Raw genomic sequence first — 16,792 nt, 5'->3', positions numbered from 1 at the left:
GCCAACAAATAAAACAATCTAAAGGATACAGAAAAATTTTTGGACACGCGCAACCATCCAGGATTGAATTTAAAAGAAATAGAAACATGAACAGGGAAATAATGAGTAAAAAGACTGAAGCAGTAATAAGAACTCACATCAAAATCAAAAACTAAAAACCATAAACCAATGGCATGGGCAAATACTTCATGACTAAAGCACCAAAAGCAATTGCAAAAAAAAAGCCAGAATTGACAAATGGGATCTAATTAAACTGAAGAGATTCTGCACAGCAAAATAAACTATCAGAGTGAACAGGAAACCTGCGGAGAGGGAGAAAATTTTTGCAATCTATCCATGTGACACAGGGCGAATATCAAGAATCTACAGGCCGGACACGATGGCTCAAGCCTGTAATCCCAGCACTTTGGGAGGCCGAGACGGGCGGATCACGAGGTCAGGAGTTCGAGACCATCCTGGCTAACACGGTGAAACCCCGTCTCTACTAAAAAATACAAAAAACTAGCCGGGCGAGGTGGCGGGCGCCTGTAGTCCCAGCTACTCGGGAGGCTGAGGCAGGAGAATGGCGTGAACCTGGGAGGCGGAGCTTGCAGTGAGCTGAAATCCAGCCACTGCACTCCAGCCTGGGTGACAGAGGGAGACTCCCTCTCAAAAAGAAAAAAAAAAAAAAAAAAAAAAAAAAAAAAAAAAGAATCTACAAAGAATTTAAACAAATTTACAAGACAAAAGAAAACAACCCCATCAAAAACTGGGTAAAGGATATGAACAGACACTTCTCAAAAGAAGACATGTATGCAGCCAACAAACATATGAAAAGAAAACTCCTCATCATTATCATTAGAGAAATGCAAATCAAAACCACAATGAGATACTGCAAAAGTACATAGAGATATCACAATGAGAATGTGATACAATTCTATCACAGTAGTTAGGATTGCAATCATTAAAAGGTCAGGAAACAACTGGTGCTGGAGAGGATGTGGAGCAATAGGAATGCTTTTACACTGTTGGTTTGAGTGCAAATTAGTTCAACCATTGTGGAAGACAGTGTGGCGATTCCTCAAGGATCTGGAACTAGAAATACCATTTGATCCATCAATCCTACTACTGGGCATCTACCCAAAGGATTATAAATCATGCTACTATAAGGCACATGCACAAATATGTTTATTGCAGCACTATTCACAATAGCAAGGACTTAGAACCAACACAAATGCCCCTCAATGACAGACTGGATAAAGAAAATGTGGCAATGTACATTATGGAACACTATGCAGCTATAAGAAATAATGAGTTGGTGTTGTTTGTAGGAACATAGACCAAGTTGGAAACCATCATTGTCAGCAAACTAACAAACAGAAAACCAAACACTTCATGTTCTCACTGCTAAGTGCAAGTTGAACAATGAGAACACATGGACACATGGAGGGGTACATAGCACACTGGGGCGTGTCGTGGTGGGTGGCAAGTGCAGGGAGAACGTTAAGACAAATACCTAATTCATGTGGGGCTTAAAATCTAGGTGGCTGGTTGATAGGTGCAGCAAGCCACCATGGGACATTTATACCTATGTATCAAACCTGCGTGATCTGCACATGTATCCCAGAACTAAAAGTATAATTAAAATATTAATCAATTTTTCTCAAATGTTTTTTTCCGAAACGCTAAAGTAAATACTATAAAAATAATTTTTCAAGAGTGTGATTACCTTGATACTAAAACCAGAAAGAAGGAACCAGAGAGAGAGACAGAGAGAGAGAGGGAGGAAAAATTTATAGACCAATAATCCAGATGAACATAGATGCAAAAATACTCAACAACTGCTAGCCAACCAAATCCAAGAGCACATCAAAGAGATTATACACAATGATGAACTGGGATTTATCCCAGGGATGCAGAGAAGGTTAAGCATATGCAAACCAATAAATGTGATACATTACATCAAGAGAATTAAGAAAAAACATAGTTTTATCAGTAGATGCAAAAAAAGGATTTGATAAAATTTAAATTTCTTCATGAAGAAAACGTTATACTTTCAACAAATAAAGTGTATTAAAAAAAACTTCAAACTTATAATGGCCATATATGACAAATGCACAGGTAACATCACACTAGAAAAAGAAAGTTGGAAAGCTTTGTCTCTAAGATCTGGAACAAGACAAATATGTCCATGTTGACCACTCTTATTCAATAAAACATTAGAGTTTCTAGCCAGAGCAATTAGCCAACAGAAAGAAATAAGGGGCATCCATTGGAAAGGAGAAACTCGAATTATCCTTCTCTGCATATGACATGATTTTATACACAGAAAATCCAAAGACTCCACCAGAAGCTCTTAAAATTGATCAACACATCTGACAAAGGCAGAGGGTACTAAATCATCATCCAAAAAATCAGTTGTGTTTCTGTATTCCAATATCTAAAAAAAAAAAAAAAAAAAAGAGTGAAAAAAAGAAATCACATTTACAAAGCTAACAAAATGAAGTATGTAGCACACCTGTTAGAATGGCAATCATTAAAAAGTCAAGAAACAACAGGTGCTGGACAGGATGTGGAGATATAGGAACACTTTTACACTGTTGATAGTTCTGTAAACTAGTTCAAGCATTGTGGAAAACAGTGTGATGATTCCTCAAAAATCTCGAACTAGAAATACCATTTTATTCAGCCATCCCATCACTGGGTACATACCCAAAGGATGATAAATCGTGCTGCTATAAAGACACATGCACACATATGTTTATTGCAGCAATATTCACAATAGCAAAAGCTTGAAATCAACCCAAATGTCCATCAGTGACAGACTGGATTAAGAAAATGTGGCACATATACACCATGGAATATAATGCAGCCATAAAAAAGGATGAGTTTGTGTCCTTTGTAGAGACGTGGAGGCAGCTGGAAACCATCATTCTCAGCAAACTATCGCAAGAACAGAAAACCAAACACTGCATATTCTGTGCATCAGTCTCCCTAGTAGCTGGGATTACACGCATGTGCTACCACGCCTGGGTAATTTTAGTATTTTTAGTAGGAACGGGGTTTTACCACGTTGTCCACCCTGGTCCCAAACTCCTCACCCCAGGTGATCCAACCTTCTCGTCATCCCAAAGTGCTGGGATTACAGGTGTGAGCCACCACACCTGGTGGACAAAATTTTTGAGAGAGGGAGAAAGGATCAGATATTTCATATTTCCCAATATTTTTTGTTTTACTGTTAGTGTTGTTGATGCTGAGATTAATAAATATCTTAGAATAAAGTTAAATATTTAAAATTATTTGACAATAAATATTATTACCAAGTTATATACAAAATTCAGACATGCTAGATTTAGGATATGGCTGTATCACTTCTGTAAAAAACACAAATTGGATTAAAAACCTTATTAATAACACCAAAAGCCCATGTTAGGTTTTAAGTTTATATTCACATTGTATATGCCAAATAAAAGAAAATTTTGCTTATGTGAGAAACTTGACCCTATCCAGAGAGGCCAAGCAGTTATTCATATGATTTGGTGACTACAAAGATTCTAGAATATAATCACCAATTTCTAGAAAATATGGTGGTTTACAAAAATTAAGAATGAATGCAAAGCTAATGGAAGACTGAAGCTTAGGTAAAATTCAGGCATAAAAATATACTTCAGAGGATAATAAGTAAATGTAGTAAATCAGGAAAGACCTGTCACAATGTGCTATGTTGTGAAAAATGAATATGTCTATATTTTTAAAGTCTGAGAGATTTAATGGTGTTTGTCTTTTTGGATCAGCTCCCCCATGTGCTTTAATTAATTAAGAATCAACTTGTTACTTGTACTTGTTACTTGTACTTGTACTATCATCCTTCTTAGAGCTTCCGGCCCAGCAGTTTCACTTCTGTTTGAATGCAGCAGAAGGGTGCAGCTTCCTGTTGTCCCAGGAAACAGCCAGATGGCATGGCACACAACCTCACCCATTCTGCTGCTGTTAGCCAGATGGGCAATGCTTGCTAGAGACTCCAGCCAAGTGGTTTCCTTTTTGTGTGAACTCAGCTGGAGGGCTCAGCTTCCTATTGTCCCAGGAAACACCTGAATAGCAGAGGATGTTTCACCTGAACCTGTCACTGGTAACCAGACAGGTAATACCTGATAGAGCTTCCAGCCCAGTAATCTTGCTTTGTGTGAGTTCAGGTAAAGTGTGCAGCCTCCTGTTACCACAGGAAACACTTGTATGGCAGGATATGTGACATTCCACCCACCACGGCCACTTCTCACAAGGCATTGCAGACTCCTATTGCCCTGGTAACACACCAACAGCATGGCAAATAATTTCACTTTTCCCCACCTTCCATAACCAGATGGGCCATATCTGCAAGAGCTTCCAACCCACGTAGCATTCCCACTTTCATCTGAACTCCAGGAAGCACAAAGACAGCAGATTAGGGCTGACAGGTCAAAGTAATGGTTTTCTGTGCCATCTATGGCCCGTTCCTGAGTAGGACACGTGGCCACAACGTTTAACAAAAGGCACACAGGCATGGAGACAGTAATCAGAAGGGGCTCCTCTAAGACCCAGGAGTGGACTAGAATCAAAGATAGTCAACTGAATTCGTCTTATTTCATAATTAAACCCCTAAGAGCATCTAGAAGGAGAAAGAAAAAACAAGTTCTGAAATTAAGGCAGTAATTAATAGCCTACCAACCAAAAAAGTCCAGGACCAGATGGATTCACAGCTGAATTCTACCAGAGGTACAAAAGGAGATGGTATCACTCCTTCTGAAACTATTCCAAACATAGAAAAAGAAGGAATCCTCCTTAACTCATTTTATGAGGCTAGCATCATCCTGACACCAAAACCTGGCAGAACCACAACAAACAAAGGAAATTTCAGGTGATTATCCCTGATCAAGATCGATGTGAAAATCCTAAATAAAATACTGGCAACGCAAATCCAGCAGCACCTCAAAAAGCGTATCCACCATAATCAGGTCGGCTTCATACTTCAGATGCCAGGCTGGTTCAACTTACGAAAATAAAAAAACATAATCCATGACATAAACAGAACCAATGAAAAAAAAGCATGATCATCTCAATAGGTGCAGAAAAAGCCATTGACAAAATTCAACACCACTTCATGCTAACAACTCTCAATAAACTAGGTATTGATGGAACATATCTCAAAATAATAAGAGCTACTTATGGCAAAGTCACAGCCCATATCATATTTAATGGGCAAAAGCTGGAAGCATTCCCTTTGAACACTGGTGCAAAACAAGGATGCTTTCTCTCACCACTTGTGTTCAACATAGTATTAGAAGCTCTGGACAGGGAAATCAGGCAAGATAAAGAAATAAAGGGTATTGAAATAGGAAAAGAGGAAGTCAAATTGTCTCTACAGGTGACATGATTATATGTTAAAAAAACCCCACTGTCTCAGCCCCAAATCTCCTTAAGCTGATAGGCAACTTCTGCAAAGTCTCAAGATACAAAGTCAATGTGCAAAAATCACAAGCATTCCTATACACCAATGATAATAATAATGATTTAACAACCAGAGAGCCAAATCATGAGTGAACCACCATTCACAATTGATACAAAGAGAATAAAATACCTATGAATACAACTTGCAAAGGGTGTGAACGACCTCTTCAAGGAGAACTACAAACCACTGCTTAAGAAAATAAGACAGTACACAAATAAATGGAAAAGCATTCCATGCTCATGGATAGGAAGAATCAGTATCATAAAAATGGCCATACTGCCCAAAGTAGCTTATAAATTCAATGCTATTGACATCAAGCTATCATTGATTGTCTTCTCAGAATTGGAAAAAAGAAAAACTACTTTAAACTTCATATGGAACCCCCCCAAAAAAGGCTGCAGAACCAAGACAAACCTAAGCACAAGGAACAAAGCTGGAGGCATCAGGCTACCTGACTTCAAACCATATTACAATTGTATGGTAACCAAAACAGCATGGTACTGGTACCAAAACAGATATATAGACCAATGGAACAGAACAGAAGCCTCATAAATAACACCACATGTATACAACCATCTAATCTTTGATAAACCTGACAAAAACAAGCAATGGGGAAAACATTCCCTAATTAATAAAAGGTGCTGGGAAAACTGGCTAGCCATATGAAGAAAACTGAAACTGGAGCTCTTCTTTATACCTTATACAAAATTAACTCAAGATGGACTAAAGTCTTAAATATAAGACCTAAAATCATAAAAATCCTAGAAGAAAACCTAGGCAATACTATTTAGGACATAGGCATGGGAAAGGCTTCATGACTAAAACACCAAAAGCAATAGCAACAAAAGCCAAAATAGACACATGGGATCTAATTAAACTAAAGAACTTCTGCATAGCAAAAGAAGCCATCATCAGAGTGAACAGGCAACCTACAGAATGGGAAAAAAATTTGTAATCTATCCATCTGACAAAGGGCTAATATTCATAATCTACAAAGAACTTAAACAAATTTACCAGGAAAAACATACAAACAAACAAACAAAAAATCCTATCAAAAGTGGGTGAAAGGTATGAACAGACACTTCTCAAAAGAAGACATTTATACAGCCAACAAATACATGACACAAAGCTCATTATCACTTGTCATTAGAGAAATGTAAATCAAAAGCACAATGAAATACCATCTCACGCCAGTTAGAATAGTGATCATTAAAAAGTCATGAAACAACTGATGCTGGAGAGGATGTGGAGAAAGAAGAATGCTTTTACACATTGATGGGAGTGTAAATTTATTCAACCATTATTGAAGACAGTGTGATGATTCCTCAAGGATCTGGAACTAGAAATACCATTTGGCCCAGCAATCCCATTACCGGGCATATACCCAAAGGATTATACATCATTCTGTAAGACACATGCATACATATGTTTATTGTGGCACTGTTCACAAGAGCAAAGACTTGGATCCAACCCAAATGTTCGTCAATGGTAGACTGGATAAAGAAAATGTTGCACATATATAATATAGAATACTATGCACACATAAAACCGATGAGTACAGGTCCTTTGCAGGGACATGGATGAAGCTGGAACCATCTTTCTCAGCAAACTATCACAAGAACAGAGAACCTAACATTGCATCTTCTCACTCAAAAGTAGGAGTTGACAAGGAGAACACATTTACACAGGGAGGGAAACGTAACACAATGGTGCCTGTCACGAGGTGGGGGGGCTAGTGGAGGAATAGCATTAGGAGAAATACCTAATATAGGTGACAGGTTGATGGGTGCAGCAAACAACCATGGCACATGTATACTTATGTAGCAATCCTGCACGTTTTGCACATGCATCCCAGAACTTAAAGTATAATAAACATAATACAATAAAGAAATATCCTTGCAGTTACTTATCACTTTGTAACAAACTACCCTCAATTGTGGGTATTCTGAAAAACAGCAAGCATTTTATTACAACTCCCATAGCATGAGTGTTGGGTAGCCTCAATCAGGTGGTTCATACATAGTATTACTCAGGCCATTACTTTCATATGGTGGCTGGGGAGGTAATCATCTGAAGGTCATTCATTCACATACTTGGTGATTGATGTAAAAAGACTCAAATTCCTGTGAGAATGAATAATCATGACTTCTTAGTCTCCTCTTTGCATCTCTCCTTGAAATTGACCTTTATCACCAGGACTTTGTGTGTGACACTGGGCTCCAAAGTGTATACAGGGAGAAAAAGAGAAAGAGGGAGAAGGAGAAAGAAAGAGGGAAAAAAGTGTAAGTAGAAGACAGAGACAGGCAGACAGAGACAGAGAGATGAAGATAATGTACTGCCTTTTCTGACATAGTCTTCAAAATTATGCTGTCACTTTCACTATAATTTATTTGCTAAGCAAGCCACAAGCCTTGCCACATTTCAAGAGGAGGGACCATAGTTTAATAAGAATGTCAAAGTATTTGCAGTGATGTATCAAACTTCCACAAATTTAAGCTATTGATTTGGTCAACAGAAGTCTCTAAGCAACTATGAAATTCATTACATATGGACATTAAAAAGACAATACAATTCTAAAAATTGTGTGAATTTATATTTTTACAACTACTGAATCATTCATTAGCATTTAAAATGTTTACTCATAGATTTTCATGTATGAAATAGCTGTCCTAAAAACTAGACTCTAATAAATTAAATGACGTAGTATACTGAGGTGATCATAAGTGACTCAACTTTGTCCAACTTATTCTGCTCCAGACACATATACATGCATTAAAAAATGATGTCAAAAAACATATATAGCCTAGTATAAAATGAAGGAAAAATGTCCATCAATTGTAAAAATTGGAGAGAATTTTAAGAATAGATGCTTGTGAAAACTATGAAAAAGTGACTTTTGGGAGGAAACTAAATGAAACATAGTACCTTGAAGTAAGGAACAAAAATGTACAGAGTGAAGTGACTTTTGTTAAAAAATAAAATAAAATATGTGTGTGCAAATGGAGATCTCCCTAGACTGCAGCAGAGGCAATTTTAAATATTGTGAAGGGATTCTCTTACAATAGAGAATATGGAGGATGTTGCAGAAATCAACACATGTTGAAGATTTCCTCAAGAAAACCATATGAGGAAATAACCAGTGACACACAGTTGAAGATTTTCAACCAAGGATTGTAGATAGAGGACATAATCAGAATGAAGCCTTGATTTTAATTATATACATATATATATTTTAAGATAAGGTGTTATTCCGTCATCCAGGCTGAATGAAATGCAGTGGTGTGTTCAGGGCTCCCTGCAGCCTCAACCTACCAAGCTCAAGTGACTCTCTCACTCCACTGTCCAGGCTGGAGTGCAGCGGTATGATCACAGCTCACTTCAGCCTCAAACTCCTAAGCTCAAGTGATGCTTTCACCTCAGTCCTCCAAGTGGCTGGGACCATAGATGCATGACACCACACCCAACTAGTATTTTAAATTTTTTGTAGTGATGAGCTCTCATTAGGTTATCCAGGCTGATCTCAAACTCCTGGGGTCAATCGTCCTATTTCAACATCCCAGTGTTGGGATTACAGATGTGAACCACCATGGCTGGACAAAATGAGATTTTTAAATAAGCATGATTCAAATGTTCAGAGATGCAAGCATCACTAATATAAAACAAGAATGGGATGAGGTGAGAAGGATGAATAAAAATAATCAGAAATTTCTGCAATCAGAAATGGGCTCCTTAATTATATAGGAAGTGATGGTTGAGTACATGAAATAAAATGAAACCAAATGCATGACTGGTAGAGCCCCCAAGAGGAATCACCTAATGCTCTAGAAATTGTCAGTAAACAGATTAAAACCTAAAAGCATTGATTGTTAACACCTTACTTTAGAAATTTCCTGATTACCTGTTTTTCTCCAAAACTCTCCTGTTTCTAGTGGTTTTCTTGGTCTTAACTACTCATTGTATGCTTTGTTCAAACATTTATAACCTGATTCAATGTGTTTGTCTCAAGTTGTATTTCATTCTGTCTTAACTCTTGCAACCTGCATGTCCTCATTATGATGGATTAATCCAACAGCAAAGTTCACCTTATCTGACTGAGGATTATTCATTAATTTTTACTTGTTTATCTGACCTTTATCAATCTTGTTTTAGACAATCACTCTGAGCCACTGTCATGATGAGTCAGGATTCTAGATCTCTTATGAAGAGCAAATTCATCCTTAAATAAAGTCTCTATACCAAAGATGAATCTATAGAAAAATGCCACTTGAAAACAATCAGTGCAGTATATGAACAAAATTCTCACTGGATCATAAACCTAAAAAGTGATTAATGAGGCTAATAATTAGGAACTTGCAATGAAATCAATGAGACAGCTTGATATGCTTTGAATTGGTGATGGTTAATATCCATTATAGGTAAATCACCAAATATCTGGCTACTCCAGTGTTGATTTGTTCGGAGTATGAATAGAGTGGTGATAGGCTAAGGTATGCATCAGTCCAGCATGACAAAACTTCCTCTAACCAAGTCTGAGCTAGCTACTACTGAAATAAAAATTCCAACCTGCTAGTATGTCAATTCTCATTATACATTTGGACATTAGCGAAGTGACCACCAGGGGGGTGGTGAACCCAGTGGGCCAACTCTAAGTCATCTTTCTCAGAACCTCTACATGCCCCCACTTTCAAAAATGTTATTTTAAAAAGAAAGCCATGCCTCTTACTTATCCAAATTTTTCCAAGATTCAGTGTCAGAAGGAACACAACTTTTAGAATGATAGTGAATGAAAAATTTGAAAATTTATGCTTTATGAGTTGTCAATTTATTGTCCCCTGGGTGCAAATATAACTTTATGATACTGAATCAGAATCCTGTAAACATTCCTCCTTTGTCAGCTAGTTGAATGTAAGCTTCATCAATCGAGAACACTGGAGTGGTTGTGAGGTGTTAGATGCTGGAAGACACATCCCTTCTAAGACCCTTCTCTTTACTATTATGCAGTAATTTTTATAATTATTATTGGGTTTTAAGAATTTGTATGTTAAAGAATATATTTAAGACTATTAAAGAATATACTTAAGGAATATAAGAAGGAACTTCTAATTAGCACATTTGTTTATCTTTTAAGAAACATTGCCTTCTGCATAGATATTAATTCAGAAAACTACATAAACCGTTTGTCCTTGACACAAGCAGATTCAGCTTCATATGTTGCTTTCATCATTAAATTCACAATTATGTTATTTTTGTCTTCAACTTCTGTGGTGCTTCATATTCCAGTCTTTAAGCAGCATATTCAAAATGTTATAGAAAAAGATGATCACGAGGATGAAGAATGTTATTTCAATTCAATGATTCCAGGTGATTAGAGTTTCTGTGTTTAATTTTGTTAACTCCTGAGATATTTAAAAGCTTTTAGAATCAATCTCAAAGAAAGAGACACATGCATAATATTGAAAGTTTTGGAACTTCATATACTTTGTAATTTTATGTCTCATGTAAACCTTCATATTCACATACTTTCCTAACTATATGTGTACATAGTATTTTATGTGTTAAGATTTCTCAATATGAAAACAAATGAAAGTATTCTTTGATAACTCATGAATAGACATAGGATTTTTGTATCTGGCTATATGGTCCATGAATTGGAAAGAAGATCTATTTTGGCAAGGTCCTTGATGCATTTCAGAAGTTGTTTCATTAAGAAAATATAAATAGACTAAAATTTAGTTTGTGTAGTACACGTTGAGTTACAGTATTTCCCCAGACTAATATTATCTATAAAGTTTCCCCTTTATAAAGAAGACATTTCTATAAAAGCACTATACATTACACTTTTTTTCTTGTACTTTGCTATTTTTTTTTTCTAGTGGCATGACTATATGTTTTAAAGTGTAGTAAAGTCAAATATTTAGTGTATATTTCTTTTCCAGACATGATAATAATTCATTTTATTACCAATTATTGCTACAACATTTTCTCCTAGAGAAGAGTACTATAAAAGTCTATTGCGTGTGTCAGAAATAATCATAATGCCTCTCTTTCTTTCAACTGTTTTAGACACAACTCTTGTCAGACAGAAGAAACTGCTCTTAAGTTGGTTCCCTTCTTCTCTGTTTTTTTATTTTAAACCTTGTTCTGAGTCCAAAGGCTGTAATGAACAACAGTTGAATGTAGGTATTGGAGAGCTTTTTGCCATTTACTACGTTTTCTCCATCGTAGACTTTAAAAATTGTTGTACGTGATATTTGGCTCCTTATTCCACCTACAATTTAGTTTTTAATATATTATGAGAAGAGAATAAGTAAAATAATTATATACATTTCCGGTTTGTATATCCTCAGTATGCAGGCATTAAAGTAGGTGGGGATACCATACTTGACAAGGTAAGGACAAGAAATGTGAGGTCTTATTGTAGGAGAGAAATCAGGTAACATTATAATCTAGAGGGACTGGACTAAACCTGCTGGACCATATCTATAATTCCTAACTAAAGGGAACTAGCCTTTTCTTTTTTTTTATGTATTACTATCCAATTCAAATTGTCATTACTAAAGCAAAAATAGTAACTCAAGTATTCAAGGTCTCATGTGGAAAATATCTTCAGTCTTTCTAACCAAACATTTTACCAGGTTGCATAGTTTTACATAGGAAGCCAGTTATGACCATCTAGAGTTTTGAAAAAGAAAATTTTCATGAGAAAATATTTTGTATTTCTTGAAGATGAATTGGAAACACCCATTTAACACAAAGAACTTGCCTAAACACCATGCTAAGAGAGTTGGCTAAGTTTAGTCCAGCTTATATGTGCATATGTCATGGATTTGTCCTGGAAGGTGACCCTAGCCTTCATGCTGAGGCTTTGCTCAGTAAAATGTGATCCTGTATTGCAAAATACCCTGTCTAACTCATTTGTCTAATAATTAATCATTTACACTTAATTTTATGTAATTTTCTATTTCCATATAGCCAACTACTCTTTTTGGTTTCCTTATTTTTATTTCCTCATATTCCCATTTTATTCACAAACAGATTTTCTTTAAAAGTCTCAGTTAACCTTTGTCTTAGTTGGGTTGAGTTCAGTTCATTGCAGTCTCTATCCCCTACTTCAGTAGTCAAAATAAAATTTTCTTGCAATTTTTAACAAGGATCTTGCTCATTTTTTTTTTTTTTTTTCTGAAAGGCACACATATATTCCATATAATTGTATTGTTATACAGAAGAGGGTTCTTTACCTATGTAATAAACATGCACATCCTGCACATGTACTTCTGAACTTGAAATAAAAGTTGAAATAAAACAATAAAAATATAATATTAAATAATTTATTTTATAATTATAGAAATGAATATATATGAATTTATTATATTTATTAAATATATATAAAAGAAGAGATTTCTTAAAATGCAAATATATCTAGTCTTTCTGGCCTTCTCAAGGAAACAGACTGAGTTTCTAGTGAATCTCATTTTATTTTCAGTTTAAAAATATATAGATAAGCATTAAAAGTGAATTATTACAGGTTTTCTGAAATTAAAATTGTACATTACTTAATGTTTAACAAAGATTAAAAATTTCAAACAAATCAAGAAGGCACAGGTCTTGTAAAATGTAGTAAAATTTAGTCCATACCTTGATATAGTGGTGGCATTAAATGGCATGATTTTCTGTATCATGCTGCCTGCCTTAGATCTCAAACAGATGTACCCTCTTTTCTTTCTATCTTACCTTAACAAACAGTTAATAATCAAGAACATAATATGACAAAGAGAGTAAACAACTGCCAAGCAGGCCAGCACATCCATAGAGCAGTACTGCAACCAGGTGAGGTTGTGGGTAGGTGGCAGCGGGTACTTTGGCTCCATTGTGGTTCATGACAAACTCAATCCAGAAGAGTTTTTGGTCCAAGGGCTTCAGAGACTGATCATAATAAATGATTGATAACACTACATCACATCCTTTTACAGCTACTGGAAATCAAATAGATATCAACTTATATAATGAACCAGAAAAGACAAATATATGAAATTTTTGTATAGATGTTAAAAAATGAGTGCCAACATAAAAGTGGATGAAAAACAAAATATTTTATTTCTGGTGGTTATAGAGATTTTGGTTTATGGGCTAGAATTGTTTCATGCATAAGATTTTCAAGATGTAAAGAGATAATTTAGAGAGAACAAGTATTTTAGCCTAGAATTGAAATCAGATAAGTCCAAACGGTTAAAAAAAATAATTTGAGGGGTACAGAAATTGAATTGTCCGTAAAAAAAAAAAAAATTAATGGAGCGGGTGTACAAGTTTCAAAATAATATCAAAGTCTAGAGATAGCAGACAAATCTGATGAGGTCAGGTACATGTCAGGGGCAAAGCTCATAAGAAGTTGGCACTGACCAAGAGTTGGTATTAACATTACATCAGTGGATTAATGGTTAAAAGTATGAAAGTGGATGGCCTTAGCTTGAATCCTAACCTGATATCTACTGGTCCTTTTTTAAAAAAATGTATCTGTTCCATGTTTTTTTAATTCTTAATTGTGAATGAATAAGAATTGTATCTTTCTTGCCTGATTATTTTGAGTCATCATGTAATGATTCTCAGAATACTTCGTAGAATTATTCTCTTCATAAGTGATTGTCAGTAAATGTTCAGTGTCATTACTATTTTTCTTGTATTGGGTATTTTAGAATCTAAGCGGCTTTTAATAATTTACTTGGAAATGTTACAGCTCCATTTGTTTCTAGTGTTGAAATAATTATGGACTAATAGACAAAGAATAAGGATGCATGTAAGTATATCGCTTACCAAGTCAAAACCAAAAACTGCTAAAGCATGGCACCATAGCATTAGCAATGGAGGTAACTTCTCTCCTTGTTACTTAAAAAAACACGTGGTGGAACGGTGTTTTTCAGAAGAGGGCACTAATTCTGATATATTTTTTCATACAATTGGATTTCATAATACAAAGAACCAATACAATGTGTGTCACACATATTCAGTATGTATCAACTAATTAAAAATTGTCATTTTTCAATACCAGATCTATGTTTATTAAAAATTATTTTTATTACTAACATAATAGTAATAGCATAACTGAAATTAATGTATGTGCTGAGATAATTTTTAAACCACATATTTTCTGGTTTCATGCAATTTGGCTATTAAACAGAAATATTCCAACTTACCCTCTTTCAAGTCAATTATTTTTTGATTTTATAATTCTTCCAAATAAGCAAATCACCAACACTGTAAGAACAAATAAATGGTTACATTTATACTAATATCTCCTCTTTTCAATCATTTTTAAAAGGCAAATTTGAAAGCTCTAGCTGTTTACAAATTATCAATGATAGGATCAAAATGTAGTGTGAAAATTTATAAAACATTGAATATGATGGTAATTAGGGATTGATTATGTCATGATGATTACTGAAATAAATCATCTTAGGAATGCTTTAAAAACAAAAGAAATGTGTAACTAATATGAGATCATGAATATGTTTATTTGTTTTATATGGTAACTTTTTAAATATGTATTTGTATTCCATAATATCATTTATATACCTTCAATATACACAAAAAATATTTAAAATGAACATTTGATGAGTTCTCATGCTGAAAGACAACATAAGTGTGCTGAAAATTAGTCAGTACTGTAATAATATTTAGTTTTCTGCTTCAACTTTGTCTCAATCTTCCTTATAATCCTTCTGTTATCATCTTTAGCAATTCCTCTTCTTTCCATTTGGCTATTTTAGAACTTATGCACTATCCTAAAACCTCTGAAAAATGTTTTCACTAAATCAAACAAACAAAAAACATATTGTGATACAATGATGTATTGATCATGGCCTTTAGGTTGCAAAAAATATATGTACTCAGCACTGTGTTCATGTTCAGAATCACTGCTCCCTTGGCCTTCATGTGAGAAAGTATGAATAGATGCTATGAGCTTAAAAAATTTACATTCGTGTAGGGTCATTAATGACTGCTTTTAATGCATCGAGCAAATCTGTAATTTACATTGTTTTTGAGTCCAATCTAACAGCTTCTTAGCCTTCATGAGCAAAGTTACAGGTTGATCTGTAATAAAGGAAGGCCCACCATAGGGATTCCATGGTAGATTCCTCATACATTCCATTGGATCCATCATGAGTCATAAATGCTTTAGTTTGAGGATGACCTAAGAGTAGATGATTTTTTGAAAAAGTATACATTATAAGTCTTAGAACTAAAATGAGCAACGCACAATATGAGTCAATGAAACAGGCAGTGTTCTGTAGATCACAAATTATTATAACAGTAAAAACTGTGTTAAAATCGGTTTCAGATCACAAAGGAAGAAGCACCAAGTCCCCTGGGGCAGTAAGTGAAGGCTACACATTAAGACATGGTATGGGACTTGAGACTTGAAGAATTAATACAAGATTGTCACACGGACAAATAGAGAACACTGTGGATAAAGATAATGTGTATCACCCATTTCTCATTACACCTCCCCCAAAAAGAAGCAGCATGCCAGAACTTGTTCTCTTAGAGAAATAATGAAGTCACTGAGTATGATAGGGCACAGTATCAGTGCAGCAGGGAGAGGGGTGGTGGGTGGTGCTTGGATAGAGGAAGGACAGGCCACACTCTATCATGAAATGTGTTACCACCACTCCATAATAAAGATAGGGGATTTACTCTCATAGAAAATGAAGCAACTGGTAATGAAAGAAGAGCTGTCATTTTTCTGTTGCATTTGCAATCTATACATTAGGAGAAAGAGTAGGTGTGATGATTGAATTAGGAGACAGACAACCCAGAAAATTATTGAAAAACAATTTTGTGAAGGTAACTACACTTGAAATAAAGATAGTTTGTTTCTGGCCATAAAGAATGTGACTGTGTATAATAAAACGTCAACCCCTTTTAGTTTATTATATTTTCCTAGGACTGGAAGATAAATGTAAAGAAGTTAGATTTTATTTTTGACTTTTTAAATGATAAATGGTGAATCAATTATTATTTCAACAGTGTGTTTTCGTTGAAGCATTTTCATCCTCACATGCTTACCCAAGTTTTCAATATTTGATCCTCAGAGTCTTACTGAGAAGGTGATTCTGGACTACCCACTATTGTTGAATATTGGTACTAAGGTATCTGATTTCCTGTCATCAAATTTCCATAGAACTGTAGATAAGGGAGCCTACAATGAGAACACGTGGACACGTAGAGGGCAACAACACACACTGAGGCCTTTCAGGTGGAGGTGGGAGGGAGAGGAGCAGAAAAAAATCACTAATGGGTACTAGGCTTAATGCCTGTGTGATGAAATAATCT

At 35.2% G+C, this 16,792-nt stretch overlaps 1 protein-coding gene across 1 annotated transcript in view; it reads right to left on the bottom strand.

Annotated features, from left to right (window-relative positions):
* Positions 1-13,207: 13,207 nt before the first annotated feature.
* LOC115892746 (UDP-glucuronosyltransferase 2B33-like) overlaps positions 13,208-16,792 on the bottom strand; it is a 4,759-nt gene continuing 1,174 nt past the window's right edge. The window contains exon 2 of the mRNA XM_030914524.1: positions 13,208-13,437. Within this exon, the coding sequence (XP_030770384.1) occupies positions 13,208-13,437 (230 nt within the window). The remainder of the gene's footprint in view (positions 13,438-16,792) is intronic.

Source organism: Rhinopithecus roxellana, chromosome 2 (assembly GCF_007565055.1).
Source record: "Rhinopithecus roxellana isolate Shanxi Qingling chromosome 2, ASM756505v1, whole genome shotgun sequence".
Classification (NCBI taxonomy): domain Eukaryota; kingdom Metazoa; phylum Chordata; class Mammalia; order Primates; family Cercopithecidae; genus Rhinopithecus; species Rhinopithecus roxellana.
Note: the sequence above shows the minus strand (reverse complement) of the source record. Positions and strands in the feature narration are given on the sequence as shown.